Genomic DNA, 27,973 nt, shown 5'->3' with positions numbered 1-27,973 from the left:
CATCCCCTCCCAGTCTTTATTCAAGCCTAAGTTAATTGTATCCAGTTTGCAAATTAATTCCAATTCAGCAGTCTCTCATTGGAGTCTGTTTTTGAAGTTTTTTTGTTGAAGAATTGCAACTTTTACATCTGTAATCGAGTGATCAAAGAGATTGAAGAGTTCTCCAACTGGTTTTTGAATGTTATAATTCTTGACCTCTGATTTGTGTCCATTTATGAACTACAATACCCATCTGCTGAAGTGAAGAAACAGCTTGATAGAGCCAGAAGAGTACCCAGAAGTCACCTACTCCAGGACAGGACCAACAAAGAAAATAGAATGCGACTAGCCATCACCTTCAGCCTCCAACTAAAACCTCTCCAGCGCATCATCAAGGATCTACAACCTATCCTGAAGAACAACCCATCACTCTCACAGATCTTGGGAGACAGGCCAGTCCTTGCTTACTGACAGCCCCCCAACCTGAAGCAAATACTCACCAGCAACCACACACCACACAACAGAACCACCAACCCAGGAACCTATCCTTGCAACAAAGCCCGTTGCCAACTGTGTCCACATATCTATTCAGGGGACACCATCATAGGGCCTAATCACATCAGCCACACTATCAGAGGCTCGTTCACCTGCACATCTACCAATGTGATGTATACCATCATGTGCCAGCAATGCTCCTCTGCCATGTACATTGGGCAAACTGGACACTCTCTAGGTAAAAGAATAAATGGACACAAATCAGAAGTCAAGAATTATAACATTCAAAAACCAGTCGGAGAACACTTCAATCTCTTTGTTCACTCGATTACAGATGTAAAAGATGCAATTCTTCAACAAAAAAACTTCAAAAACAGACTCCAATGAGAGACTGCTGAATTGGAATTAATTTGCAAACTGGATACAATTAACTTAGGCTTGAATAAAGACTGGGAGGGGATGGGTCATTACACAAAGTAAAACTATTTCCCCATCTTTATTCCCCCACCCCTACCCCCCCACTGTTTCTCAGACGTTCTTGTCAACTGCTGGAAATGGCCCACCTTGATTATCACAATAAAAGGTCCCCCCCCCCCCCGCTCTCCTGCTGGTAATAGCTCACCTTAAGTGATCACTCTCGTTACAGTGTGTATGGTTTCATGTTCTCTATGTATATAAATCTCCCCACTGTATTTTCCACCGAATGCATCCGATGAAGTGAGCTGCAGCTCATGAAAGCTTATGCTCAAATAAATTTGTTAGTCTCTAAGGTGCCACTAGTACTCCTTTTCTTCATTTGAATTCAGTAATTCTATATAACAGGATTTGCTAATGTAAGTCTGATATGAATTATTTGCATAAAATGAACGTGATAGGTGCAGTATAGATTCAACATTTACTTGAATTAAAGAAGAATTTTATTTTTTAAAATAGTTTTCTTATTTTTATTTCTTAAGGAACTCACCTAAAGACACTATGAAAATATTGCACACAGTGTTATGCCTATCTCTTTTGGAATATTTTCCAAGTATTGCTTTTTGAACATAAAAAACATATACAAAGATGGATGGATGGTGAAAAAAATGACCATATTTTTGTCCTTCAGGAGAAGCTGTTGATGATGTAGTAGAATAACTATAATAAATGGGTCTCTGGCAAAAGGAAATGAGCTGTGAAAATAGCAAAACCACTCTGTGACGAACATTTCAGAAATGCTTTATCACAGAAATCTTAGGTAAGTAATGTGTGATCCTAACTAAACAGTATTATTCCACATATATTCATATGCTGTATAAAGTATGTGTGGATGTCAATTAAAATACTGCATTAATTTTTCAAAATAACGGTGTGTGTAGTCATTAAGAAGGAATCCTTCCAGACAGCAGTATAGCATTTGACAATGAAGTGCAGTGTTAGTCTAGGAAACACCCTTTTTGACTTTGGTGAATACGTATTTAAAGAGGGGAGTCTTTTACTGTGCCTGTCAAATTCAGGAACAACTTCTTACAACTGCTGCTGTAACAGCCCAAGAAAATCTTTCTCACAATATTCTATCTGCTATTGCAGTGGGACTTTTCAAAACGGTTTTCATTGAACTTTCTTTTCCAAGTAAGGACAAGGCAAAAGAAATGGTAAATATGGGATTTCCGTCGGTTTCAAATGACCAGTATTATAGGCCTACCTTGTATGAAATCACCTAACTGCACTTGAGGCCTGTATAGCTCGCAAACAAATATCAGAAGCACAAATAGTTGACTTTGCGGTACAGAGTGAATAAAACTTTCCTCCTCTGTAGGACAGGAAATTTCTACTCGTCAGATGTAAGAAGCAGGCTTGTTAGCTGCATCTTAAATATTTTATTATTGGCAACAAACGTATAAGGTTGTTGGAGGCTGGGTTTTTAGTGGAGGGAAGGGACCACCATCAACCTGCTCCACTTTTGAACCATTTCAGTTTTTGTATGCTGGAGCATTATTATGATGTGTCAAGAGAAGCATTAGAATTGGATGGAACTACCTCAAATTGAATTAGTGACAGGTGTCAGGACTTTTATTTTAGCCAGTATGTAGGTCTCAGTTTACCTCAAGTTTGTTTTCCATCCAATCCCAAAATGTGTGTGTGTGGAAGGGGGAAGGGAAAATCAATTGCTTGTGGATCTCCACAGATAGCAGCCTCCAATTCCCTTTCTCAAAAGGGGGTTATTTTTACTAGATTGTCATCCCTCCTTTGAAGTTATTAGACTTCTAAATTCAGACTTTAACACCGATGGGAATGTAAGCCTGAATGCTGTAGGGCAAAGAATCAAAAAGATGAGATCCAGAAATGATTTGCTGCATTCCATTCTTAAATTCAGGTCACACGAACACTTTAAATGGATTTGTATGCTAAGCAGGCTTGGCAGTCCGCATGCTGATTCCTGGCATCCCAGGAAAGCAATATTTTTTATTTAATTTTTTTAAAATTAGAGTGCTCATGGGAAAACACCAAACAAACAAAGTCAACGAATCTTAAAGCAAGATTAATAGAGACTGCATGGCTCCTGGGGTTGATAAAAGGATAACTGTAGAATCTTATCCCTCTAGGTCATTGATTTGAATAAAGTTCAGGTTCCGAGTGACTGAACCCCCGATTCAGAAAGATACTTAGGCATCTGCCTATCTCTAAGCACATGAGTAGTGCCATTATCTTCAATAGGACTGTTCACATGCTTAAAGTTAGGTACATGCTTAAGTACCTTGCTGAAACAGGGCCAGAATGTTTTTTCTCTCTGACGATGATTGGCCTATGTGAAATGATTTGGTGGGCTCAGTCCACTTCCCAGGAGACAGGTATCCAAATTCAAAACCCACTAACATAATTTAGCAATAACTGGCATCTCTGTTGACAGTCTGACCAGCTATTCTCATCTCAAGGGGAGGGTTTCTCAGGTCAGGGGTGAGGCATACTGCAGGGATAACGTGGAAGGATTAGGCAGCTGTTTCCTGTACTTTACACCTTTCCTACAATCTCCAGAGCTACTTGTGTGGCTCCTTTTACAGGCACTAGGCATTACTAACAATTTTTGAACAGGCAGAAAAGTAGGATTATAATACAGGAAGTCAGAGAGAGCACCAAGGAGGCTCACACTTTCAAGAGTTAATGAAAATCCTACAACATATGTGGCTAAATTCAAACAGCAAATCAGCCTTGCACGATTTTATTTGCCACTCACCCTGGGGAAGTATTTTCATTTTGATGGGCAAGTGAAACATCATTTTCCCCTTATTATTATAAGTCAATATGACTGGGGCTAGTGAATTGCCACAAAGTTTGCTATCAATTACTATCTTCTACATCTTACTAACTTGGCTTTCCACAAGGTCTTCAAAAGGGAGAGAGAATCTCCTCAACACTCTGTGGAACAACAGAGCCACTCTGTGCCTTCAACTGCAGCCTGCTGTAGCTTCTGCAGTCCTTGCATTCCCTTTGCACAGGAGTTCCTAGCTGAGGGATTGAAGCAGTTGTGTAATCATTGACTCTTTTTCCACCTCAGCACCAAAGCTCCTCCTGAGTGGCGGTGTGAACACAGATCCCATATAGCACCATGCTGCAGTACACATGAGAAGTGAATGGAGAACAAAGAGCTAAACTGGTGATGCTGCCATTGAGGCATTCAATCTGTGAAATTTACCCTTAAAAAGGTAGGATCAACATCTGTTATGTCCAGTTGTGTTTAGAATCATTCCAGTTCATCAGGCCACTGAGATCTAGAAAGTGCCAAATTATAGGATGAACTAAAAATGAACATACTAGGTGCAGACTTGTCACCTTAGTGAAAATGTGTTTGCAAAATCTTTGCATTTTTAAAAAATGAATACAATGTTTAAATAGAAAACAAAATAAACCCTAAATCTGTATTCCCCAAATATTTTATTTTTACGGAAAATTTAGTGTAAGTACTATTTAAACCTGTGGTAGAGTGAAATGTAAATTAACACAATACAATTAGGGCTGTCAAGTGATTAAAAAAATTAATCATGATTAATCTCGCGATTAAAAAAATCAATCGTGATTAATCGTGCTGTTAAACAATAATAGAATACCATTTATATAAATATTTTGGATGTTTTCCACATTTTCAAATATGTTAATTTCAGTTACAACACAGAATACAAAGTGTACAGTGCTCACTTTATATTTATTTTTTATTATAAATATTTGCACTGTAAAATAAAAAATAGTATTTTTCAGTTCACTTAATACAAGTACTGTAGTGCAATCCCTTTATCATGTAAGTTGAATTTACAAATGTAGAGTTATGTACAAAAAATAACTGCATTCAGAAATAAAATAATATAAAACTTTGGAGCCTAGAAGTCCACTCAGTCCTACTTCTTGTTCAGCCAATCACTCAGACAAACAAATTTGTTTACATTTGCAGGAGATAATGCTACTACTTCTTGTTTACAATGTCACATGAAAGTGGGAAAGTGGCAGGGCTGTAGCCGGCATTGCAAGATATTTACATGTGAGATGTGCTAAAGATTCATATGTCCCCTCATGCTTAAACCATGGTTCCAGAGGACATACGTCCATGCTGATGATGGGTTCGACTTGATAACAATCCAAAGCAGTGCAGAGCGATGCATGTTCATTTTCATTATCTGAGTCAGATGACACCAGCAGAAGGTTAATTTTCTTTTTGGGTGGTTCGGGTTCTGTAGTTTCTGCATCAGAGTGTTGCTCTTTTAAGACTTCTGAAAGCATTCTCCATACTTCATACCTCTCAGATTTTGGAAGGGAGATTCTTAAACCTTGGGTCGAGTGCTGTATCTATCTTTAGAAATTTCACATTGGTACCTTCTTTGCCTTTTGTCAAATCTGCAGTGAAAGTGTTCTTAAAATGAACAACATGTGCTGGGTCATCAACTGAGATTGCTATAACATGAAATATATGGCAGAATGGGGGTAAAACAGAGCAGGAGAGGTACAATTCTCCCACAATGAATTCAGTAACAAATTTAATTAATGCATTTTTTTTTAATGAGCATCGTCAGCATGGAAGCATGTCCTCTGGAATGGTGGCTGAAGCATGAAGGGGCGTATGAATGTTTAGCATATCTGGCATGTAAATACTTTGCAATACTGGCTACAAAAGTGCCATGCAAAAGCCTGTTCTCACTTTCAGGTAACATTGTAATTAAGAAGCAGGCAGCATTATCTCCCACAAATGTAAACAAACTTGTTTGTCTGAGCAATTGGCTGAACAAGAAGTAGGACTGAGCAGACTTGTAGGCTCTAAAGTTTTACACTGTTTTGTTTTTGAGTGCAATTATGTAACAAACAAAAAATCTACATGCGTAAGTTGCACTTACAAATTGAGGTGAATTGAAAAATTCTATTTCTTTTATCATTTTTAGAGTGCAAATATTTGTAATAAAAATAATATAAAGTAAGCACTGTGTCTTTTGTATTCTGTGTTGTAATTGAAATCAATATATTTGAAAATGTATAAAAATATCCAAAATATTTAATAAATTTTAATGGGTATTCCATCGTTTAACAGTGCAATTAAAATTGTGATTAATCACAAATTAATTTTTTAAATCATGATTAATTTTTTTTTAGTGAATCGTGTGAGTTAACTGCAATTAATCAACAGCCCTAAATACAACGATGCATTTTTAAGGAAAACACTTAACTTTCATATCAGGTACTATTTAACCCAAAGCATCTGACCTGAAATGAATTGAACCTGTCAGAAATCTGAGAAGCTACTCAGCCATTCAAACGAGATTGGAGAAGTTCAGCACATCCCTAATATAAATTGGGCCTACATAAAATTTGCATTTTTGGTATGAAAGAGATGCATGCGTTGCTTATTTCAGAAAACTTCAGGCATAAAGAAAATATACTGAGGTCTATTCTAGCTTTTGATGCTTGGAGAAATTTATGTGTGTAATTCCCAGTTATGTTAAAATGGCACATCGTAGGCAGGAACAGACTTCTGTGTTATTGGTTTACGAGAGACAAGGTGGCTTAGGTAATATCTTTTATTGGACTAATTTCGCTTGGTTAGAGAGAGAAGCTTTCGAGGCACACAGAGTTCTTGTTAGGTCACTGTGACCAACATGGCTACAACTACACTTCATTACTGGTTTATGAACAGTTATAATATTATGATTAAATATGTTATAAAATTTGCAACCACTGAGTGTCTTAAAGAGTATTAATCCTGACAGATTTGGAAAACACTTTCCCTTGATCATATACATTTTTTACAATAAAGCACAAAAATCTACATTAAAATAGAAGAAAAACTAAAATGTTCCTGAAACTCCACCCCAATTCTCTGATTTGTGTCTAGGAGGTTCTGTAGCTGATATAGGATCATGTTGATTTCAATGAGCTTTGGAACAGGCCTTCACCAGTTCCTCTGCCACGTGAGTAACAACTGAAGCCACAGGGACCATTCTGTAAGTGCTCACCAAGATGAATAAGTGCTGCACAATCCAAACTTTACAATATTTTATCACCCTGTTATTAGATCCTATACTGCAACATGTGTTTACAACCTTTGTAATAAATCACATTGAGAGAAAGTACTGGAAGCTGCTGTGTTTCAAATGTCACTCTAATTGCTTCCTTCTTTTAAAGGAAAAAAATGGCTTTGGGCAACAAAAGAAACTAAGAGTCTAATCCTTTGAAAACCTTTGTTCACACAAGTTGGCCCACTGAAGTACATGGGATTTCCCAGGTGACTAAACAACTCACACAATGGTTTTCAGGTTGAGGCCCTCAGAACTCCATTCTACTCTTGTATATATGGGTGTATATCCTATTATAGAAAATGGCAGTTGCATCTGGGGGCCAATTTTGGTATGGTCCATCTCCTGTAATCACTCATGCTGATGTAAACATGGAGCACTTTTAGGGCTTGTCTACACTACCGCTTAAGTTGATGTAACTTACGTTGCTCAGAGATATGAGCGACATAAGTTACATTGACTCCCCAAGCGACATAAGTTACATCGACTTAAAACGCTGTCTACAACACGCTATGTCAGCAGAAGCGCATCACCCACTGACATGGCTTCCGCCTCTCGTTGAGATTGAGTAATTACAGTGACGGGAGAGCGCTCCCCCATCAACATAGTGCGTCTTCCCCAAACGCACTACACTGGCACAGCTACAGCCGATGCAGCTGTGCTGATGTAGCACGGTAGTAAAGACAAGCCCCTACTGAATGCAAGAACATTTGTCTAAGTATTGGAAGGCAGAAATTTTCTAGAACAAATAAAGTTTTACTTTTTGTGCCAAATAATTTAAAAGGAATTCTATACTGGCAGAAGGTGTATTTATAAAGATTTCTGGCTGAGATTTTGACAGTGATTTTGGTGGCCTGGGACAGAATCTGAAACTGAGGCCACCCCTTCTTTCAAAAAATTACTACTGAGAGGACACTGGGGGAGGGGGTGGATTGGAGAGCGAGCTCACCTCCCATTTACCCTGCTGGGGCTGGGCCCAGCTCCCCGCTCTGGTTTGAGTGAATGCCGCTGTGACCTTGTGTGTCAGATCACAATGCCACTCAATTTGGGAGCCCTCTAAAACAATGGACCGAGGGCAAAGTACTGCTTTTGTCCCCCATTCTGGTTATGCATGAACTTCCAGTGTTAATCTTTTAGTTTAAAGTAAGGTTTGTAAGGGAAACACTGAGAGACATTTAAATTACAGTGCACTATTGTGACTGGCAATGTTCATATGAACAGAATGTGCCTTGTCTAGATCTCATATAAATGTGTTCAGCATGAGTACATAAAATGAGAGGAATTGTTCCCATAAGAAAAAAATGGGATGCTTACATTTTTGACACATCTATACATTTAATTTTGTTGGTACTTTTCCCTTGTGTACCTTCTGAATAAAATTCTCATAATATTAATCAGAGGACTTTAATGTATTCAAATTAGCCTTTTTTCTCCTCAATTACCACATTAGATTTTATTTCAGCTACATTTCTGTATTATCACAGAATTTACACAAGAACTACACCTTTTATATCAAGCATAGATTTGCATCTTAAACTTTATGTTCAACTGTGATAGAATCATTGTGATTGATCAGTTTATGAAATGATTTGGGAATTTTTCCTAGACTGGATCTTTCTTCTGGCTTCCTCTGAAGATAAATTCTGTCCTGCATATGTGACACTGATTCTCTCTCTGTTGCCTGTCTCTTCTGGGATGCATCACGGGAACCCAGTATCCACCCCAGTGGATGGAATTACAGAAAAAGGACCTGTTGAGGAGGAGTGTTCTATCCTGGCAAGCTTTCTGTTGACAAGCTGTTAGTAAAGACTACTGGTGTCCATAAGTGAGGGTTTCTCTTTCTGGTTTGTGGTATGGGTAACTAAATAGATTGTGATTAATGTTTTTTTATGTGAATCTGGGAATATGTGTAGGCATTCATATTTTTTTTAAAAAAATGTTGAACATTTGATATAGTACCAATTAAAGCAACATGGCCCCAAATTTCAAATGTAGGTAATCTAAAATGAGACACCCAAATCCATAAGAACAGCCATACGCGGTCGGACCAAAGATCCATCTAGCCCAGTTACCTGTCTTCTGACAGTGGACTGTGCCAGATTCTTCAAAGGGAATGATCAGAACAGGGCCATCATCAACTGATCCATCCCCTGTTGCCCAGTCCCAGCATCTGACAGTCAGAGGCTTAGAGACACACAGAGCATGGGGTTGCACCCCTGACCATCTTGGCTAATAGCCCTTGATGGACCTATCATCCATGAATTTATTTAATTCTTTTTTGAACCCTGTTATAGTTTTGGCCTTCACAACATCCCCTGGCAACGAGTTCCACAGGTTGACTGTGCAATGTTTGAAAAATTACTTCCTTTTTGTTTGTTTTAAATACATTGGGCGACCCTGGTTCTTGTGTTATGTGATGGGGTAAATAACACTTCCTTATTCAATTTCTCCACACCATTCATGATTTTATAGACCTCTATCATAACCCCTTTCATCACCTCCTTTCCAAGAGGGTCAATCCCAATCTGATATATCCAGATTTAGGCAACAAAATTTTTTTTAAGAAAGTTAACTTATCTTCAGAGCTGCTGAGTCAATGGGATTTTGCAGATATTCAACACCTCTGAAAAGCAGGGCATTTTATTTAGATACTTTGCCATACTTAACGTGCTTAACTTTAGGCACTTGCATATGAGAGTTTGGACACTTGTATTTTATAAAACTGAAATTTCTCCCTATGGTCCTTCCTAATAACTATCACCGCAACAATCTTACCCGATTAATGCCTTACTAGTGACATTAAATATTGGGGAAACTTCAGGTTTGATACTTCAGAAAGAAGCACCATTATGTTAAATAAAAGCAGCTTTTTAAAAATGTGGCAATATGAAAATTATAAAGAACTTTTCAGCTAATATATTTAAAAGTAGCGTGACCATACATCCACTTTTGGCTAGGATAGTCCCCTTTTTAAGCCCTATTCCGAGCATCCCAATTTTTTTGGCGAAACTGGGCATTTGTTCCGTTTGCTCTTACCAACTGATGATCAGATGGCAAGAGCAAATGGGACAAATGCCCAGTTTTTCCAAAAATCTGGGGCATGCCCCCCTAGTGGGGTGTTCCGGGGGGGAAAGTAAAGAAGCACCACTTGTCCCACATGGCAGGGCTCAGGTGAGCAGTGATGCCAGGCAGCTCAGGCCAGCCCCACGCATGGGAGGAGGGAGGTACTAAGGCCAGCCCCACTCATGGAAGTGGGCTCAGGTGAGCTGCTTGGGCCAGCCCCATTTGTGGGGAGGAGAGCTTGGGTGAGCAGGTCAGGCCATCTCTGCATAGACTGGGGGCTTGGGCAAGCAGCTCAGGTCAGCTCTGCGAGGAGGGGACTCAGGCAAGCCCTGTGCAGTGTCCCATTTTCCCTTTGGGAAATATGGTCACCCTATTTAAAAGTTAACTTAAAAATAATGTGTACATTTACTGCTCCTTTATGATGTATAAATGTGGCTCCAAGCTTCAAGGTGGTTTTATCCCTCAGTTTGATGAAGAACATTGGTAAGATCCCAGGAAAAACTGGATAAGAACAGGGTAAAACTTGAACTGTGACTTGCCTAGCCTCAGACTGAAGAGAGGTCTTACATATTGTGTTAGTCTCATTTGCCCAATGAGCGTAAAACTAATTTAACATGGGAGTTTACAAACTTTGCTTGGTTGTGGCCAAACGGGGTTCTAATACAATTTAAGCTTTTTAAAAACTCAGTGGTTACACCAGGATAGAGAGGTCCTTAAAGTATGTAAAATTCAACGTGACCTTCCCCGTCAAAATGAGGAAAGTTAGGGCCTGATAGTTATAACATTATTAATGAAAAATTAATAAAATGAAGCTACCTTTACACATAATAAATGAGCAATAAGACATAAGCAAAATATTGTTGCTTCAAAGTTGACCTCAAATAACACAGGTTTCAGAGTAACAGCCGTGTTAGTCTGTATTCGCAAAAAGAAAAGGAGGACTTGTGGCACCTTAGAGACTAACCAATTTATTAGAGCATAAGCTTTCGTGAGCTACAGCTCACTTCCTCAGATGCATATCGTGGAAACTGCAAAGGTGAAGGTACTAAAATGAGGGTTTTTTAGCTATCCTACTGACAGTAGAAATTTCGGCTTAAGAGAGTGACAGATTACAGGCTAATAAATTCATCTACATTGTACAATAGATCAGATCCGCCTACTCATTATTCCGTTGAGTTTCAAAATGACATAAATAAATGCAAACGCAGAAAAAAACTGAGGGACATGTCAAAAGATCATGAAAAAAGAGAAAATCCATACAATGTGCCTTATTATGAACATTGGCTGTGACATCAGGAGTGAAAATAGATACCAATTTTACATAGCAAAACTAGTCCAACCCTAAATATTGTGGCAGTTCTTGTAAGTAGCAATTTCCATGACAAACCAAGTATGGGGAGTATATTCCTCACAAGCTATGGAAACACGAAAAATCCCTGCATTGATAAAGTTTTAGTATTTTCTGCATGAAAATTAAAAGATCACACACATATTGACATTTATCCTTGAATACCACTTATCTGGAAATACTGACTTGGCTCTAAGATAAACCCTTTCTCATATTTATATACAATAAAAGGTTTGTTTCTGAAAAGTGACTTTCCCCCTTGAATCCATTATATAAAGTATGAGGGATGGGGAAATCAAACATTCTCAACAGTACCTCAAGTTCGCTAGCACAATTTGAGTTCGCAACAAGGAATTCCCTGTGTTTTTCACTGACAAGCAAATTTGCTAAATATGATTATAGACTGTAACTGTAGCATTAGCAGTAAAGCTGCTGATGTGACTAATGTCTGGATTTAAATTACTTAAGCAGCTAACGGTTGTGGCAGTCTCTCAAGCCACACAGCAGGCCAGCCTAGCCCATGGGCAAGTTACCACTGCAGCAGACTAAAGAGAAGAAATCCTTGGAGGGGATTTGCAGAGCTGCCCATGTAAATGAATATTCTGACTCTGTACTCTGCAGCTCTTTAATCTGGCTCCTTCTTGCTCTCTTGTCTGTTGGATCCACACAACCCATGGCAGTGACTGGAGTAAACCCCCTCTCCCTTCTACCAACTCCTGGTAGAGAGACAGATGATTCACAGCTGATCCAAGAACCTGGGCAGAAGTCCTGGTCCTACTGAAGTCAATGGGAGTTTTTCCCATTGGCCCATTTTGCCCCAGCTCTGAAGCGTACATTGAGAGCCCAAAAACCTTTGGACTGTGGACCCTTTGACATCCTTCCCTCACAGACAGAATATCAATTACCCTGAGAAGAACCTTCCATGTTCTAGTACAGGGGTGGCCAACCTGTGGCTCCGGAGCCACATGCAGCTCTTCAGAAGTTAATATGCGGCTCCTTGTTTAGGCACCGACTCTGGGTCTGGAGCTACAGGCGCCAACTTTCCAATGTGCCGGGGGTGCTCACTGCTCAACCCCTGATTCTGCCACAGGCCCGGTCCCCACTCCACTCCACCCCTTCCCGCCCCCTCCCCTGAGCCTGCCATGTCCTCACTCCTTCCCCTCCCCTCCAAACCCTCCTGAATGCCACAAAACAGCTGATCGGGAGGTGTGGGGAGGGAGGGGGCTGTGGGGCTGCTGGTGGGCAGGAGGCGCTGGGAGTGGGTGGCGGGAGAGCTGATAGGGGGCTGCTGACATATTACTGTGGTTCTTTGGGAATGCACATTGGTAAATTCTGGCTCCTTCTCAGGCTGGCCACCCCTGCTCTTGTAAATCAAGTAAAGCACTGAACTTGCTCACAAAGTCCAACATCATCCCCATGAGAGTAATTGCAACATATTGTCATTGTGCTGAAGAGAAACTTTGACTCTTTCTTTGCAAATGGGACAGTCATAGATGACCAGTAGAAAAGGCTACTTTCACTCCATGTAGATAGCTGGCTCCATTTTATACAGTCACACAAGCTTGCAGAGCTTGTGCTTGTCAGCAAACTTGGGAACACTTTTTCAGCTAAACAGGTATTCTTAAACCATGATCAGAGACTCAACAGTTGTCTTTCTTTTATGGGTCATATATGATCAAGGGCCCATGCAATCTGCAGCAAAGAAGACCTGTGGCAAACCCCTGGTTTCTGTGGCACTCTGGTGTGGCAGACTACAAAGTCTATACCCCCTTCATTTACATTAAAAACTGAAATTTCTTTGGGAGAGAAATATGAAGATGAATAGTACAATTGTTGTTATTTATTTTATGCTGTCCTCATATTTTTCATTGTCAGTCTGCAGCAGATTTTCATATTGAAATTCTATACTGCATCATGGAAGTTCCTGAAGGTAGAAAGCAATTGGAGCGTCTGACATTGGAGGAAGATTATTATTTTGGGATATTCACATTTGCTGAATGTTTCAGCTGCAATCACCTTCAGTGAAACAGTTAAGAATATGGACATTTAAACTCTCACCATTATACTGTACAGTTAATAGCTCATTGAGAGCTATTTCTTTAGGCCATCTGTAAATCCAGCCAGAAACCACTGGATCAGTTTATGTTTAGCTCACTTTTTTCAAACGTTCCTTTCTTTGCTAATGTGCAGGCTAGAGCCTTTTTATTTTATTTTATTTTACTTTATTTTATTTTTTGATTGAAAGATTAGATTCTGAAAGACATTACTGGGGCAATTTTGACAGCCACAGAATATATAGGGACCTATATATGATAAGTACCTGAACTACTATCTCCTCTTAAGTTTTAAGTCCTTGATTAAGTTTGTAAAGAAACTGATGCTTTAATACCGTGTACATTTTCAGGAAAGAAACCTCTATGTATGATAGAAAATCAAATGATACATAAAAGAAAGAAGGGTATACAGCAACATAAGCATCTACAAAGTGTAACCAGTACTGTTAATTAGAACCGTTAAAAAGTCTTGCAACACAACCACATGAAATTGTTAATTTTGTTCTCAGTCATGAATGAAAACTTGACAAGTTTCATGTGAAACAATTTTGGCACCAAAAGCCTTTTCTCAAAACACAAACTGAAAAATGTTGTGGTCTCTGGATAAATGTGATTTTTTTCAAGATTGCAGATGTTTTTAGATTTGTTTTGGTTTTGTAAATAAACAACCACGATAGTTACATATATGACAACGTGACATGTTAAAGTCACATATTAGGGCTTTAAGGTTCAAATGACCCATTATGAGCCATACACAACATCTGAAAGTTAACAAAACTCATAGTTTTCATTTGGATGTTCATCTTCTCTAAAATGGATTCAAATGAACCAGAAATGATAAAACAAAGATCCTGGATTTTAAAAACATGTGAACAGAAATCATCAGTCTTAGTTGAAACACACAAGAACTGAAACTGGCTACATTTCACAGAGCTACATGTGCTAAGTTCCTGGCACCGTACTGGAGAGACAAGTTAATCGGGAGTTACCATTTAATATGTCATATGCGATACCTCAAAATGTTATGAAAGATGAATATTTATATTGGAATGAGGAATAATGGGTGCTATTTTGTTCTTCCAGCTTTTAATGTTCTAAATAATTTCAAAATACCCAAGTTATATGAAACTAATAGCACTAGTGTGGTTACAAAATTACTGGCTTTTTTCATGTCACAAAAACGTAAGCACTACACTTAATAAACAGCTCTCCACTCAGCAAGACATAAACTCAACAACTCAAAATAAGGCTTGATTCTGCAGCCCTCATTCACATGAATAGACACACTGGCTTCAACTGGACTACACCTGTGAGAGAGAGCGTTGTCGGAGTAAGCCCATGCAACTTTAGAATACAAAGCAAAGATCTAGCGATGATACTATAAGTCATTGTAGGGTAACCATCAGCAGAATGTCCAGGCAGCTGCTGCACTACAGCTTCTCTCACATCTCTCTTTATTTAAACCTCCCAACTCCAAAAATATCATATAAGCAAGTAAACACTGAAGCTATAGCTTTAAAAAAGCATTAAACTTTGCATATCTCAGCCTGTTTGTGCTCAAAGGTCCATCAGTATTATACATTTGGAAACATTCAAACGCACATTTTAAAGAAGAAAACGGATTCAGAAAATATTTTTCTAAGATATATCCGTGAAAATCGTATGTGCTTCATATCTACCGGTGCTAGCTGCCAACACTGCTCCCTCACAAGAGAATTAAAAGAGTCCTAGTTAAGGAAAAGAAGCAAAACTGAAGATGAGAGGGCAGAAGAGGAAGTCTTGTCTCTAATAAGAAAGTGGAAGTCTCAAAGAAAAAGATAATGTGCTTTCCATAAGGGTACATATTTGAAACCAAATGGATATGCATAAACAGGCTCAACCTGGAAGCGATTATATCACCTTGCCTTAAATATTATCTGCCTTTCTTTGTGAGACCCACAGGTTATCACAAATGTGCACCAGAGGGTACATGCATCTAGTCATAAATAAGAAAAAGTAATCATAACGTTTAACGTTGAGTGGGAGCACTTAAAATACAGTATAACAAATTGTTTAAACTAGGCATTGGATGCGGTATGCTGTCAGGTCCTCGAAGGCTCAAAGCATTGTAGACTTTTTCTCAAAGACATTATGCTGCTTCTCTCATTCTACAATCTCACAAAACACAGAGACAGAGAGATTAATGGAAAGCAGGAAATGGGCAGCCCTTTCATAGATAAACTTACAAGGTACAGATGATTTTATTTTTAAAATATACATATATTTTTAAATGCCCAATAGGACCCTATCACCTAAGACACAAAAATAGCTCAGAGGACATCATTCCAAGATACATTAAGTGGTTAGTGGGACATTTCTGCCCTTCACATTACATGATGCTCAACGTTCCTCAGTGTGACAGGTTTACAACAGCAACTTGTGAAAGGTAAAATGGAAATTTCTTGCTGGTCTGAAGCATAAAGAGTTTAATGCCCTCTGAATGTTCTGTGCCTCTAGATTAATATCTGCACAGTTTATCTGAGAAGGCGGTATTCATAGATTCACAGATATTAAGGTCAGAAGGGACCATTATGATCATCTAGTCTGACTTCCTGCACAATGCAGGCCACAAAATCTCACCCACCCACTCCTGCGATAATCCTCTCACCTATGTCTGAGCTATTGAAGTCCTCAAATCATGGTTTAAAGACTTCAAGAAGCAGAGAATCCTCCAGCAAGTGACCCGTGCCCCATGCTACAGAGGAAGGCGAAAAACCTCCAGGGCTTCTTCCAATCTGCCCTGGAGGAAAATTCCTTCCCGACTCCAAATATGGCGATCAGCTGAACCCTGAGAATATGGGCAAGATTCACCAGCCAGATACCCAGGAAAGAATTCTCTGTAGTAACTCAGATCCCACCCCATCTAACATCCCATCACAGGCCACTGGGCATATTTACCATGAAGAGTTAAAGATCAATTAATTGCCAAAATCATGTTATCCCATCATACCATCTCCTCCATAAACTTATCAAGTTTAATCTTAAAGCCAGATAGGTCTTTTGCCCCCACAGCTTCCCTTGGAAGGCTATTCCAAAACTTCACTCCTCTGATGGTTAGAAACCTTTGTCTAATTTCAAGTCTAAACTTCCCGATGACCAGTTTGTATCCATTTATTCTTGTGTCCACATTGGTACTAAGCTTAAATTATTCCTCTCCCTCTCCGGTATTTATCCCTCTGATATATTTATAGAGAGCAATCACATCTCCCCTCAACCTTCTTTTGGTTAGGCTAAACAAGCCAAGCTCCTTGTGTCTCCTTTCATAAGACAGGTTTTCCATTCCTCAGATCATCCTAGTAGCCCTTCTCTGTACCTGTTCCAGTTTGAATTCATCCTTCTTAAACATGGGAGACCAGAACTGCACACAGTATTCCAGGTGAGGTCTCACCAGTGCCTTGTATAACGGTACTAAAACCTCCTTATCCTACTGGAAATACCTCGCCCGATGGACCCCAAGACCGCATTAGCTTTTTTCACAGCCATATTACATTGGCAGCTCATAGTCATCCTGTGGTCAACCAATATTCCAAGCTCCTTCTCCTCCTCCGTTACTTCTCATTGATGCGTCCCCAGCTTACAACTAAAATTCTTGTTATTAATCTCTAAATGCATGACCTTACACTTCTCACTATTAAATTTCATCCTATTACTATTACTCCAGTTTACAAGGCCATCCAGATCTTCCTGTATGATATCCTGGTCTCTCTCTAAATTGGCAACACCTCCCAGCTTTGTATCATCCACAAACTTTATTAGCACACTCCCACTTTTTGTGCCGAGGTCAGTAATAAAAAGATTAAATAAGATTGGTCCCAAAACTGATCCCTGAGGAACTCCACTGGTAACCTCCCTCCAGCCTGACAGTTCACCTTTCAGTATGACCCGCTGTAGTCTCCCTGTTAACCAATTCCTTATCCACCTTTCAATTTTCATATTGATCCCCATCTTTTCCAATTTAACTAATAATTCCCCATGTGGCACAGTATCAAACGCCTTACTGAAATCTAGGTAAATTAGATCCACTGCGTTTCCTTTGTCTAAAAAATCTGTTACTTTCTCAAAGAAGGAGATCAGGTTGGTTTGGCACGATCTACCTTTTGTAAAACCATGTTGTATTTTGTCCCATTTACCATTGACCTCAATGTCCTTAACTACTTTCTCCTTCAAAGTTTTTTCCAAGACCTTGCATACTACAGATGTCAAACTAACAGGCCTGTAGTTACCTGGATCACTTTTTGTTCCTTTCTTAAAAACAGGAACCATGCTAGTAATTCTCCAATCACACATTACAACCCCTGAGTTTACAGATTCATTAAAAATTCTTGCTAATGGGCTTGCAATTTCATATGCCAGCTCCTTTAATATTCTCGGATGAAGATTATCTGGTCCCCCTGATTTAGTCCCATTAAACTGTTCGAGTTTTGCTTCTACCTCAGATATGGTAATATCTACCTCCATAGCCTCATTCCCATTTGTCATGCTACCATTATCCCTAAGATCCTCATTAGCCTTATTAAAGACTGAGGCAAAGTATTTGTTTAGATATTGGGCCATGCCTAGATTATCCTTAACCTCCACTCCACCCTCAGTGTTTAGCGGTCCCACTTCTTCTTTCTTTGTTTTCTTCTTATTTATATGGCTATAGAATCTTTTACTGTTGGTTTTAATTCCCTTTGCAAGGTCCAAATCTACTTGACTTTTAGTCTGTCTCACTTTATCCCTACATGTTCTGACCTCAATAAGGTAGCTTTCCTTGCTGATCCCTCCCATCTTCCACTACCTGTATGTTTTCTGCTTTTTCTTAATCACCTCTCTGAGATGCTTGCTCATCCAGCTTGGTCTACAACTCCTGCCTGTGAATTTTTTCCCCTTTCTTGGGATGCAGGCTTCCGATAGCTTCTGCAGCTTTGAGTTAAAGTAATCCCAGGCCTCCTCTGCCTTTAGATCCATAAATTCTTCAGTCCAATCCACTTCCCTAACGAATTTCCTTAATTTTTGAAAGTCAGCCCTTTTGAAATCAAAAACCCAAGTTGCAGATTTATTTTTGTTTATCCTTCCGTTCAGTTTGAACTGAATTAGCTCATGATCACTTGAACCAAGATTGTCCCCTACAACCATTTCTTCTATGAGGTCCTCACTACTCACCAATACCAAATCTAAAATGGCATCCCCTCTAGTCGGTTCAGCAACTACTTGATGAAGGAATCCATCAGCTATTGCATCTAGGAAAATCTGAGCCCTATTATTATTACTAGCACTTGTCCTCCGGTCTATATCTGGGAAGTTAAAGTCTCCCATGATCACACAATTCCCATTAGTATTTACTTAATTAAAAACATTAAAGAGGGCTCTATCCATATCCAAATTAGATCCCGGTGGTCTGTAGCACACCCCAAGCACTATTACATGGGAGGCTCTAGTAGTTTTCTTCCCCAAGTGATTTTTGCCCAGACGGAATCTGTCTTATCCATGCCATCGCTTCTTATTTCTTTACATTCTACCTCATCATTGATATACAATATTACTCCACCACCTTTACCTTTATTTCTGTATTTCCTAAACAGCACATACCCTTCAATACCTGAAGTCCAGTCATGACTACTACTCCACCATGTTTCTGTTATCCCTATAATATCTGGTTTCACTTCCTGCACCAGTAGCTCTAGTTCCTCCATTTTGTTACCTCGGCTCCTCGCATTGGTGTCCAAACATCTTAATTTTTGCTGATTGGCTTCGTTCACATTCTTTACCCGATTGGGCACAGACATTCTACCACCAGTATCACCTATTAGACTGGTATCTACACTACCTTTTCTCCTTATGTCCATTCTCCTACCCACGGCTGTATCCTTTCTTACTTCGTTTTCTTCCGTCTCAATGCTAAAATCCAGCATGGAGATTATCTGGACATCTCCCAACCATCTCCCCCAAATTCCTCGTTTAAAGCTCCTTAATCAGTTTTGCCAGCCTCCATCCTAGAATTCTATTTCCTTCCTTACTCAGATGAAGTCCATCCCAAGAGAACTGTCCTCTGTCCATGAATGCCTCCCCGTGGCCATACATCCCGAAGCCCTCCTTATAGCACCACTGCCTAAGCCATCTGTTGATAGTCATAATCTTGTCACACCTTTGTTGCCCTTCTCTAGGAACAGGCAGAATCCTACTAAAGATCACCTAAGCCTCAATTTCCTTAAGCGTCTTCCCCAGCCTAGCATAGTCTCCCTTGATATGTTCCAGCGAGAATCTACCGGTATCATTTGTTCCCACATGAAGGATAATTAGGGGATTATTTCCTGCTCCCTTTAGGATCCTTTTCAACCTCAGGGCTACATCCTGTATCTTAGCACTTGGAAGACAGCACACCCTTCTATTCTCTGGATCAGCTCTGGTTACAGAGCTCTGTGAATTTGTCTGCACTTACATATCCCACTAACTCAGGGGTGGACAAACTACGGTCCATGGGCTATAACCAGCCCATCAGGGCTTTGTATCCAGCCCGCGGGATTTGCCAGCACCATGGCGCCGAGGGGCTAAATCAGGGTTCCTGCCTGCCCTGGCCCCGTACCGCTCACGGAAGCAGCCGGCACCACATCCCTGCAGCCCCTGAGGGAGGGGGGGCAGAGGGCTCCGTGCACTGCCCTCTCCTGCAGGCACCGCCCCCCACTGCTCCCATTGGCCAGGAATGGGGAACCGCAGCCAAAGGGAGCTTCGGGGGAGGTGCGAGGGCAGCGTGTGGAGCCCTCTGCCCCCCCCACTCTCCCAGGGGCCACGGGGACGTGGTGCAGGCTGCTTCCGGGAGCAGTGTAGGGCCAGGGCAGGCAGGGAGCCTGCCTTAGCCCAACTACGTGCCACTGCCACCCCGGAGACACTCAAGGTAAGCGACGCCGGGCCGGAGCCCACACCCTGAACCCCTTCTGCACCCTGCACCCCAACCCCCTGTCCTGAGCCCTCTGCCACACCCTTTCTTCACCCCCAACCTGAGCCTCCTGCTGTAACCGGACCAGGGGGATGAGGTAGATGAGGCTTTCTTCCGGCAGCTCACGGAAGCTACTAGATCGCATGCCCTGATTCTCATGGGTGACTTTAATTTTCCTGATATCTGCTGGGAGAGCAATACAGTGGTGCATAGACAATCCAGGAAGTTTTTGGAAAGCGTAGGGGACAATTTCCTGGCGCAAGTGCTAGAGGAGCCAACTGGGGGGGGCGCTTTTCTTGACCTGCTGCTCACAAACCGGGTAGAGTTAGTGGGGGAAGCAAAAGTGGATGGGAATCTGGGAGGCAGTGACCATGAGTTGGTTGAGTTCAGGATCCTGACGCAGGGAAGAAAGGTAAGCAGCAGGATACGGACCCTGGACTTCAGGAAAGCAGACTTCGACTCCCTCAGGGAACGGATGGCCAGGATCCCCTGGGGGACTAATTTGAAGGGGAAAGGAGTCCAGGAGAGCTGGCTGTATTTCAAGGAATGCCTGTTGAGGTTACAGGGACAAACCATCCCAATGAGTCGAAAGAATAGTAAATATGGCAGGCGACCAGCTTGGCTTAATGGTGAAATCCTAGCGGATCTTAAACATAAAAAAGAAGCTTACAAGAAGTGGAAGGTTGGACATATGACCAGGGAAGAGTATAAAAATATTGCTCGGGCATGTAGGAATGAAATCAGGAGGGCCAAATCGCACCTGGAGCTGCAGCTAGCGAGAGATGTCAAGAGTAACAAGAAGGGTTTTTTCAGGTATGTTGGCAACAAGAAGAAAGCCAAGGAAAGTGTGGGCCCCTTACTGAATGAGGGAGGCAACCTAGTGACAGAGGATGTGGAAAAAGCTAATGTACTCAATGCTTTTTTTGCCTCTGTTTTCACTAACAAGGTCAGCTCCCAGACTGCTGCGCTGGGCATCACAAAATGGGGAAGAGATGGTCAGCCCTCTGTGGAGATAGAGGTGGTTAGGGACTATTTAGAAAAGCTGGACGTGCACAAGTCCATGGGGCCGGACGAGTTGCATCCGAGAGTGCTGAAGGAATTGGCGGCTGTGATTGCAGAGCCATTGGCCATTATCTTTGAATAAACTGGGAGGAGTGGTAGATACGCTGGAGGGGAGGGATAGGATACAGAAGAACCTAGACAAATTGGAGGATTGGGCCAAAAGAAATCTGATGAGGTTCAATAAGGATAAGTGCAGGGTCCTGCACTTAGGATGGAAGAATCCAATGCACCGCTACAGACTAGGGACCGAATGGCTAGGCACCAGTTCTGCGAAAAAGGACCTAGGGGTGACAGTGGACGAGAAGCTGGATATGAGTCAGCAGTGTGCCCTTGTTGCCAAGAAGGCCAATGGCATTTTGGGATGTATAAGTAGGGGCATAGCGAGCAGATCGAGGGACGTGATCGTTCCCCTCTATTCGACATTGGTGAGGCCTCATCTGGAGTACTGTGTCCAGTTTTGGGCCCCACACTACAAGAAGGATGTGGATAAATTGGAGAGAGTCCAGCAAAGGGCAACAAAAATGATTAGGGGTCTAGAACACATGACTTATGAGGAGAGGCTGAGGGAGCTGGGATTGTTTAGCCTGCGGAAGAGAAGAATGAGGGGGGATTTGATAGCTGCTTTCAACTACCTGAAAGGGGGTTCCAAAGAGGATGGCTCTAGACTGTTCTCAATGGTAGCAGATGACAGAACGAGGAGTAATGGTCTCAAGTTGCAGTGGGGGAGGTTTAGATTGGATATTAGGAAAAACTTTTTCACTAAGAGGGTGGTGAAACACTGGAATGCGTTACCTAGGGAGGTGGTAGAATCTCCTTCCTTGGAGGTTTTTAAGGTCAGGCTTGACAAAGCCCTGGCTGGCATGATTTAACTGGGAATTGGTCCTGCTTCGAGCAGGGGGTTGGACTAGATGACCTTCAGGGGTCCCTTCCAACCCTGATATTCTATGATTCTAACCACCCATCCTGCACCCCAACCCCCTGCCCTGAGCCCCCTCATATACCCTGCACCCCTCCTGTGCCCCAACCCCTTGCTCTGAGCACCTTCCTGCACACCGCACCCCCTCCCACACCAAGCACTCCCTCCTGCACCCCAACACCCTGCCCCAGCCCTACAGTCATGGCCCTGCATGCAATTTCCCAACCCAGATGTGGCCCTTGGGCCAAAAAGTTTGCCCACCCCTGCACTAACTGATAAAAAGTGAAGCAGGAAAAGGTGAATTTAGAGAGGGAACAAAGAGCAGAGATACCATCAAGGCTGCTACTAGAATAGAAGCAGATACATCACAACTGGTACCCACAATCACTCCAACTCTTTCCAGATAACGTGGCAGGGATATCATGGGTACTTCTTTCACAGTAGTAGGAAATCACACATTTCCATGAGATTCTACTCTCTAGTGCCTCGAAACATGAACACAAGTCCAAGATATATCATCAAACTCCTTTCAAAATCAGAAGAGTGCAAATACCTAACATACTTAAGGCATTCCAAAATACCTCCTGTCAAGATTCCTTCCCCACTCTGAACTTTAGGGTAGAGATGTGGGGACCTGCATGAAAACATCATAAGCTTATTTTTACCAGCTTAGGTTAAAACTTCCCCAAGGTACAAACTATTTTACCTTTTGCCCTTCGACTTTCGCTGCCACCACCAAACATCTAATCGGTATTATTAGGAAAGGGTCCATTTGGAAACTTCTTCCCCCCAAAAAATCCTCCCAAATGTTACCCCCCCTTTCTGGGGAAGGTTTAATAAAAATCCTCACCAATTTGCATAGGTGAACACAGACCCAAACCTTTGGATCTTAAGAACAATGAAAAAGCAATCAGTTTCTTAAAAGAAGAATTTCAATAGAAGAAAAAGTAAAAAGAATCACCTCTGTAAAATCAGGATGGTAAATACCTTACAGGGCAATTAGAATCAGAACATAGAGAATCCTCTAGGCAAAACCTAAAGTTACAAAAAGACAGAAAAACAGGAATATCCCTTCCCTCCAGCACAGCTTATTTTCTCAGCCATTTAAAGAAATCATAATCTAACGCATCTCTAGCTAGATCACTTACTAAGTTCTAAGACTCCATTCCTGTTCTGTCCCTGGCAAAAGCATCACACAGACAGAGAGAGAGAGGCTTTGTTTCTCGCTCCGCCCAGCTTTTGAAAGTATCTTGTCTCCTCATTGGTCATTTTGGTCAGGTGCCAGTGAGGTTATCCTAGCTTCTTAACCCTTTACAGGTGAAAGGGTTTTTCCTCTGGCCAGGAGGGATTTTGAAGGTTTTACCCTTCCCTTTTTATTATGACACCTCACGTAGCCATTACATGCTGCAGTTTTAAGTTCAATATCAGCAGACATTTATGAAGTATTACCAGTTGTTCTTGTAATAGCATCATAACATTAGTCAAGCAAACACTGTATTATTTTTCCACAGAACTTCTGATGCTATTTCCAAGGATGAGATAACTCACCGGAAACCAACCAAGCAACTCACCTCATCGATCATGACAGATAGGTAATGGAGCAACTAGCAAAACACCCCACTTAATTGCAAGTCTAACCATATACCAACATTTGGAGCTACACGGACAGTTACAATTACAATAATACCAATAATACATAGTATTTATATAGCACATTATTTCTGCAGAGTGATTCACAAACATTAACTAACTAATCTTCAGAATAACTCTGTGAGGTAGATAAATATTATCTCAATTATACAGAGAGGGAGAAATTGATACACAGAGGTTGTGGAACCTGCCCAAAGTAAACAAGTCAGTGCAAGAAACAACACTAGAACTCAGGAGTTTCTGACTTAATCCCTTGATATAAATTTGTCATGGAAGAAACAGTTCGTGATCTTGCTACCCTTTTCCCTACATCAACTTCACAAATTAACAACAGATATTCAAGGGTTGAAGATACCTGTTATGGAACAGTTTGTGTATTTCGGTTCCATAATATTAAATGGGCTGGTTTATTTTTACACATCTTTTTTCATCACTCTTTCTTGCATAAAAAACCCCAGCTGCTTTATACAATCACATTACATTTAATGGCATTTGGAACCCAGAAGGCATCCAAATATTCCTTTCTGTAAGCGTCTGTGTTACTTTGTACACTAATTAAGTTGGAGTGATAATGAGAACATATTGACACCATTTAAGCAACTGGGGAATGAGACAATCTACAAGTAGTAGAAAAACATCTGCAACATGCTCTGGTGCAGGGGATCGGTTAAAACTATTTAAAAAAATGTGTACAGATTGCTCTTGAATGGCTTAAAGCTTCTCTATGGAATTCATTTCAAGATTTAAGGACTACCATATGAAAAGTCATCTTCCCTGCTGAAATGCAAACCAAGTTTAAAATATTTGGGATGTTGGGAATGAAAATTCAAGATAAAAATAGAATGATTCAGCTGACTGACCTTAGGCACCCAGTGGCATTGCGCAGCACCTGTGATGAATGGAGCTGTATTTTGTGATCATCCTGGAGGGGCGAGTTGTCCCATCCCGAGTGAGGGATGATCACTGCATTAGTCAACACTGCAAGGGCATCCTGGATGATTGGCATTTTCAGTGCATCACACGAGGATAGATTCCAGAGAACTCCTACAAAAAACAAATGTTTAATAATTAGTACTTCCAGTGACAACAGAGAGCAATTCTTGTTTTGAAATTACTTTTCATGGCACTGCTATTCTTAATCAAACTGCATGCCAAAGAAAGTCTGCATAGTGTCTGAAGGATCAGTGATAACTAAACATTGCCCCACTAAGAAGTTACCTTTCAAATTTCCTTTAAAAATAAACTCTCTCCACAGCAATCCTGAAGTTTCTGAGGGTTAAGGCTGACAAATGGTCAGTGTGTTTGTGATTTAGCTACTATTTTTTATTAAAAAGTAAATCAAATAAATAATAGAGAACAAGTTTGTGCTACAGATTGGACTGCCATCCACAGGCAATTACATAGAGGGAACTAACTCCTTTTTGGATCTCCATTGTAGCTTGAATGGAGTGGTGCGGTGACACCTTAAAGACTAACAGATTTATTTGGGCATAAGTTTTCATGGGTAAAAAACCCACTTCTTCAGATGCATGGAGTGAAAATTACAGATACAAGCATAAATATATATTGTCACATGAAGAGAAGGGAGTTACCTTATGAGTGGAGAACCAATATTGAAGACCAGTTTAGTCAGGGTGGATGTAGTCCACTCCCAGTAATTGATGAGGAGGTGTCAAAACTAGGAGAGGGGAAATTGCTTTTCTAGTGAGCCAGCCACTCCCAGGCACTATTCAAGCCCAAATTGATGGGGTTACTGGGAGTGGCTGGCTCACTACAAAAGCAATTTTCCCTCTATTGGTATTGACACCTCATCATCAATTATTGGGAGTGGACCACATCCACCCTGACTAAATTGGCCTTCAACATTGGTTCCCCACTTGTAAGGTAACTCCCTTTTCTTCATGTGCCTGTATCTGTAATTTTCACTCCATGCATCTGAAGAAGTGGGTTTTTTACCCACGAAAGCTTATGCCCAAATAAATCGGTTCATCTTTAAGGTGCCACCGGACACCTCATTCTTTTTGTGGATACAGACCAACACGGCTACCCCTCTGATACTTGAATGGAGTGGCAAGACTATACTCTATCTACAAATATACCAAAGGTGCTCCTTTGACAACTCACATGAAGTGTAACAGCCATGCAAAATTCTGTTCACCCAGAACAAATCATTTTTACAGGCTAGTCAATTATCTTTTTTCCTCCGTTGTCATTATGGTACAGGGCATAGAAGTAGATTTTGTCCCTCAGCTGGTAAACGTTCATGACAGTTTTGCAAGGATGGAATATATAATTAGTTTTATTAATATATGTATGGCCTACATATTCATATATGTAGAGAGATAGCTAGACCTGTGTCAGTTACTTAACAAAATATAAAAGCATTACAAATCTTATCCACAGGTAACAAGGCTAGAGGTACAAACACTCACTAGATAATTTCTTAGAAAGAGATACCTTGTGCTAAGATTAAAAAATTACAAAAAGCAAATGAAAAATTACAATAAAATGAAAATTTCTTGGAATAGCCATAAAGATTACATCAAAAGAAAGACTACTACTCTCATATTTTGGTATTTAAAGATAGACTATCAAAAGCAAACCATATCATTTGAGTTACTTAAATATAAAAATAAAGGAAGTAGACAAAACAGTTATAAATAAAATGGAAAAAAACCCTACAGTTTGTAAAGAAATGGTTCATGCTAAATCTTTTTTGCAGTATTCTGAGATCTGAAAGCGACCTCCAGTAAATATGAATCAATAGCTACAGGATTAATTTTTTTAGTTTTATTTATGTGCTTAATTTTCCTGTAGATATTTCATACATAAAATTGCATATTTTTTGTACATACTGATTAATGTAAGTCATTTGGGTAACTATTTCAATAACAAATGACCTGACTGAAATATTCCATATATAATAAGCAGGTAACTAACTCATTGTCAGCATGAGAGCCAGAAAAATGAAAATGTGAAACATGAATATTATTTTTCTGTCATCTAAAAATAACTTCTTTCTTTGAACATCCCTTTGATTTTTTTTAAACAGCAAATGAAATACTGTATTTCTTTCAGAGAATATGCACCTGCACAGTTACTGAACTCCATTTTTCCATGGCCTCTGCTTATGAAGATTTTATCAGCACGTTTTCATTATACACAAAGTTTCTAATTCTCCACTGCCCGGCACCTTGTATAGTTATTAACATCTCTGCAAAGTGAGTATAAACTAATACCAAAGCATCACAGTCACTTCTGACAGTCACTTGCCACTCTGAACAGGTGTAAGTAATATCCACAGTGCATAGCAGTGGGGAAAGAGGCCCATAATTGATTCAATGCCCAATTAAGTCAATGGGAGTATATCCACTGACTCTTTCTAAAGAGGCACATAGGAAGCAGAAACCTGGGCCTCAATCCTGCAGAGCACTTAACCATGTGCATAATCCCATAAGAAACATAAGAATGACCATACTGGGTCAGACCAATGTTCGACCTAGCCCAGTATCCCGTATCCTGACAGTGGTCTATGCCAGGTGCTTCAGAGGGAATGAACAGAACAGGGTAATCTCCTGTTCCCCATTCCCAACTTCTGGTCAAACAGAGGCCAGGGACACTTCACAGCATGGGGTTGCATCCCTGCCCATCCTGGCTGATAGCCATTGGTGGACCTATCCTCCAAGAACTTAGCTAGTTCTTTTTTGAACCCTGTTATAATCTTGGCCTTCACAACATCCCCATTGATTTTTCCCCCTTACTCCATGTTAATATTTCCTTATTCTCTTATCTTCTAGCACATTCTTGCTGGTTAAAAGTAAGGTCAGATAAATATCACCACAAAATGCTATATACAATGTAGTTGTAGCCATGTCGGTCCCAGGATATTAGAGAGACAGGATGGCTAAGGTAATATCTTTTATT

The 27,973-nt window shown here is 40.6% G+C and overlaps 1 protein-coding gene across 1 annotated transcript in view; it reads right to left on the bottom strand.

Moving 5' to 3' along the window:
• CTNND2 (catenin delta 2) overlaps positions 1–27,973 on the bottom strand; it is an 867,924-nt gene that overhangs the window by 184,987 nt on the left and 654,964 nt on the right. The window contains exon 6 of the mRNA XM_084621097.1: positions 24,910–25,093. Coding sequence (XP_084477223.1) covers positions 24,910–25,093 — 184 coding nt within the window. The remainder of the gene's footprint in view (positions 1–24,909; positions 25,094–27,973) is intronic.

The sequence above is a fragment of the Lepidochelys olivacea genome, assembly GCF_965140295.1.
Source record: "Lepidochelys olivacea isolate rLepOli2 genome assembly, chromosome: 2".
In the NCBI taxonomy this organism is placed as follows: domain Eukaryota; kingdom Metazoa; phylum Chordata; order Testudines; family Cheloniidae; genus Lepidochelys; species Lepidochelys olivacea.
This window is presented reverse-complemented; position numbering and strand designations above follow the sequence as displayed.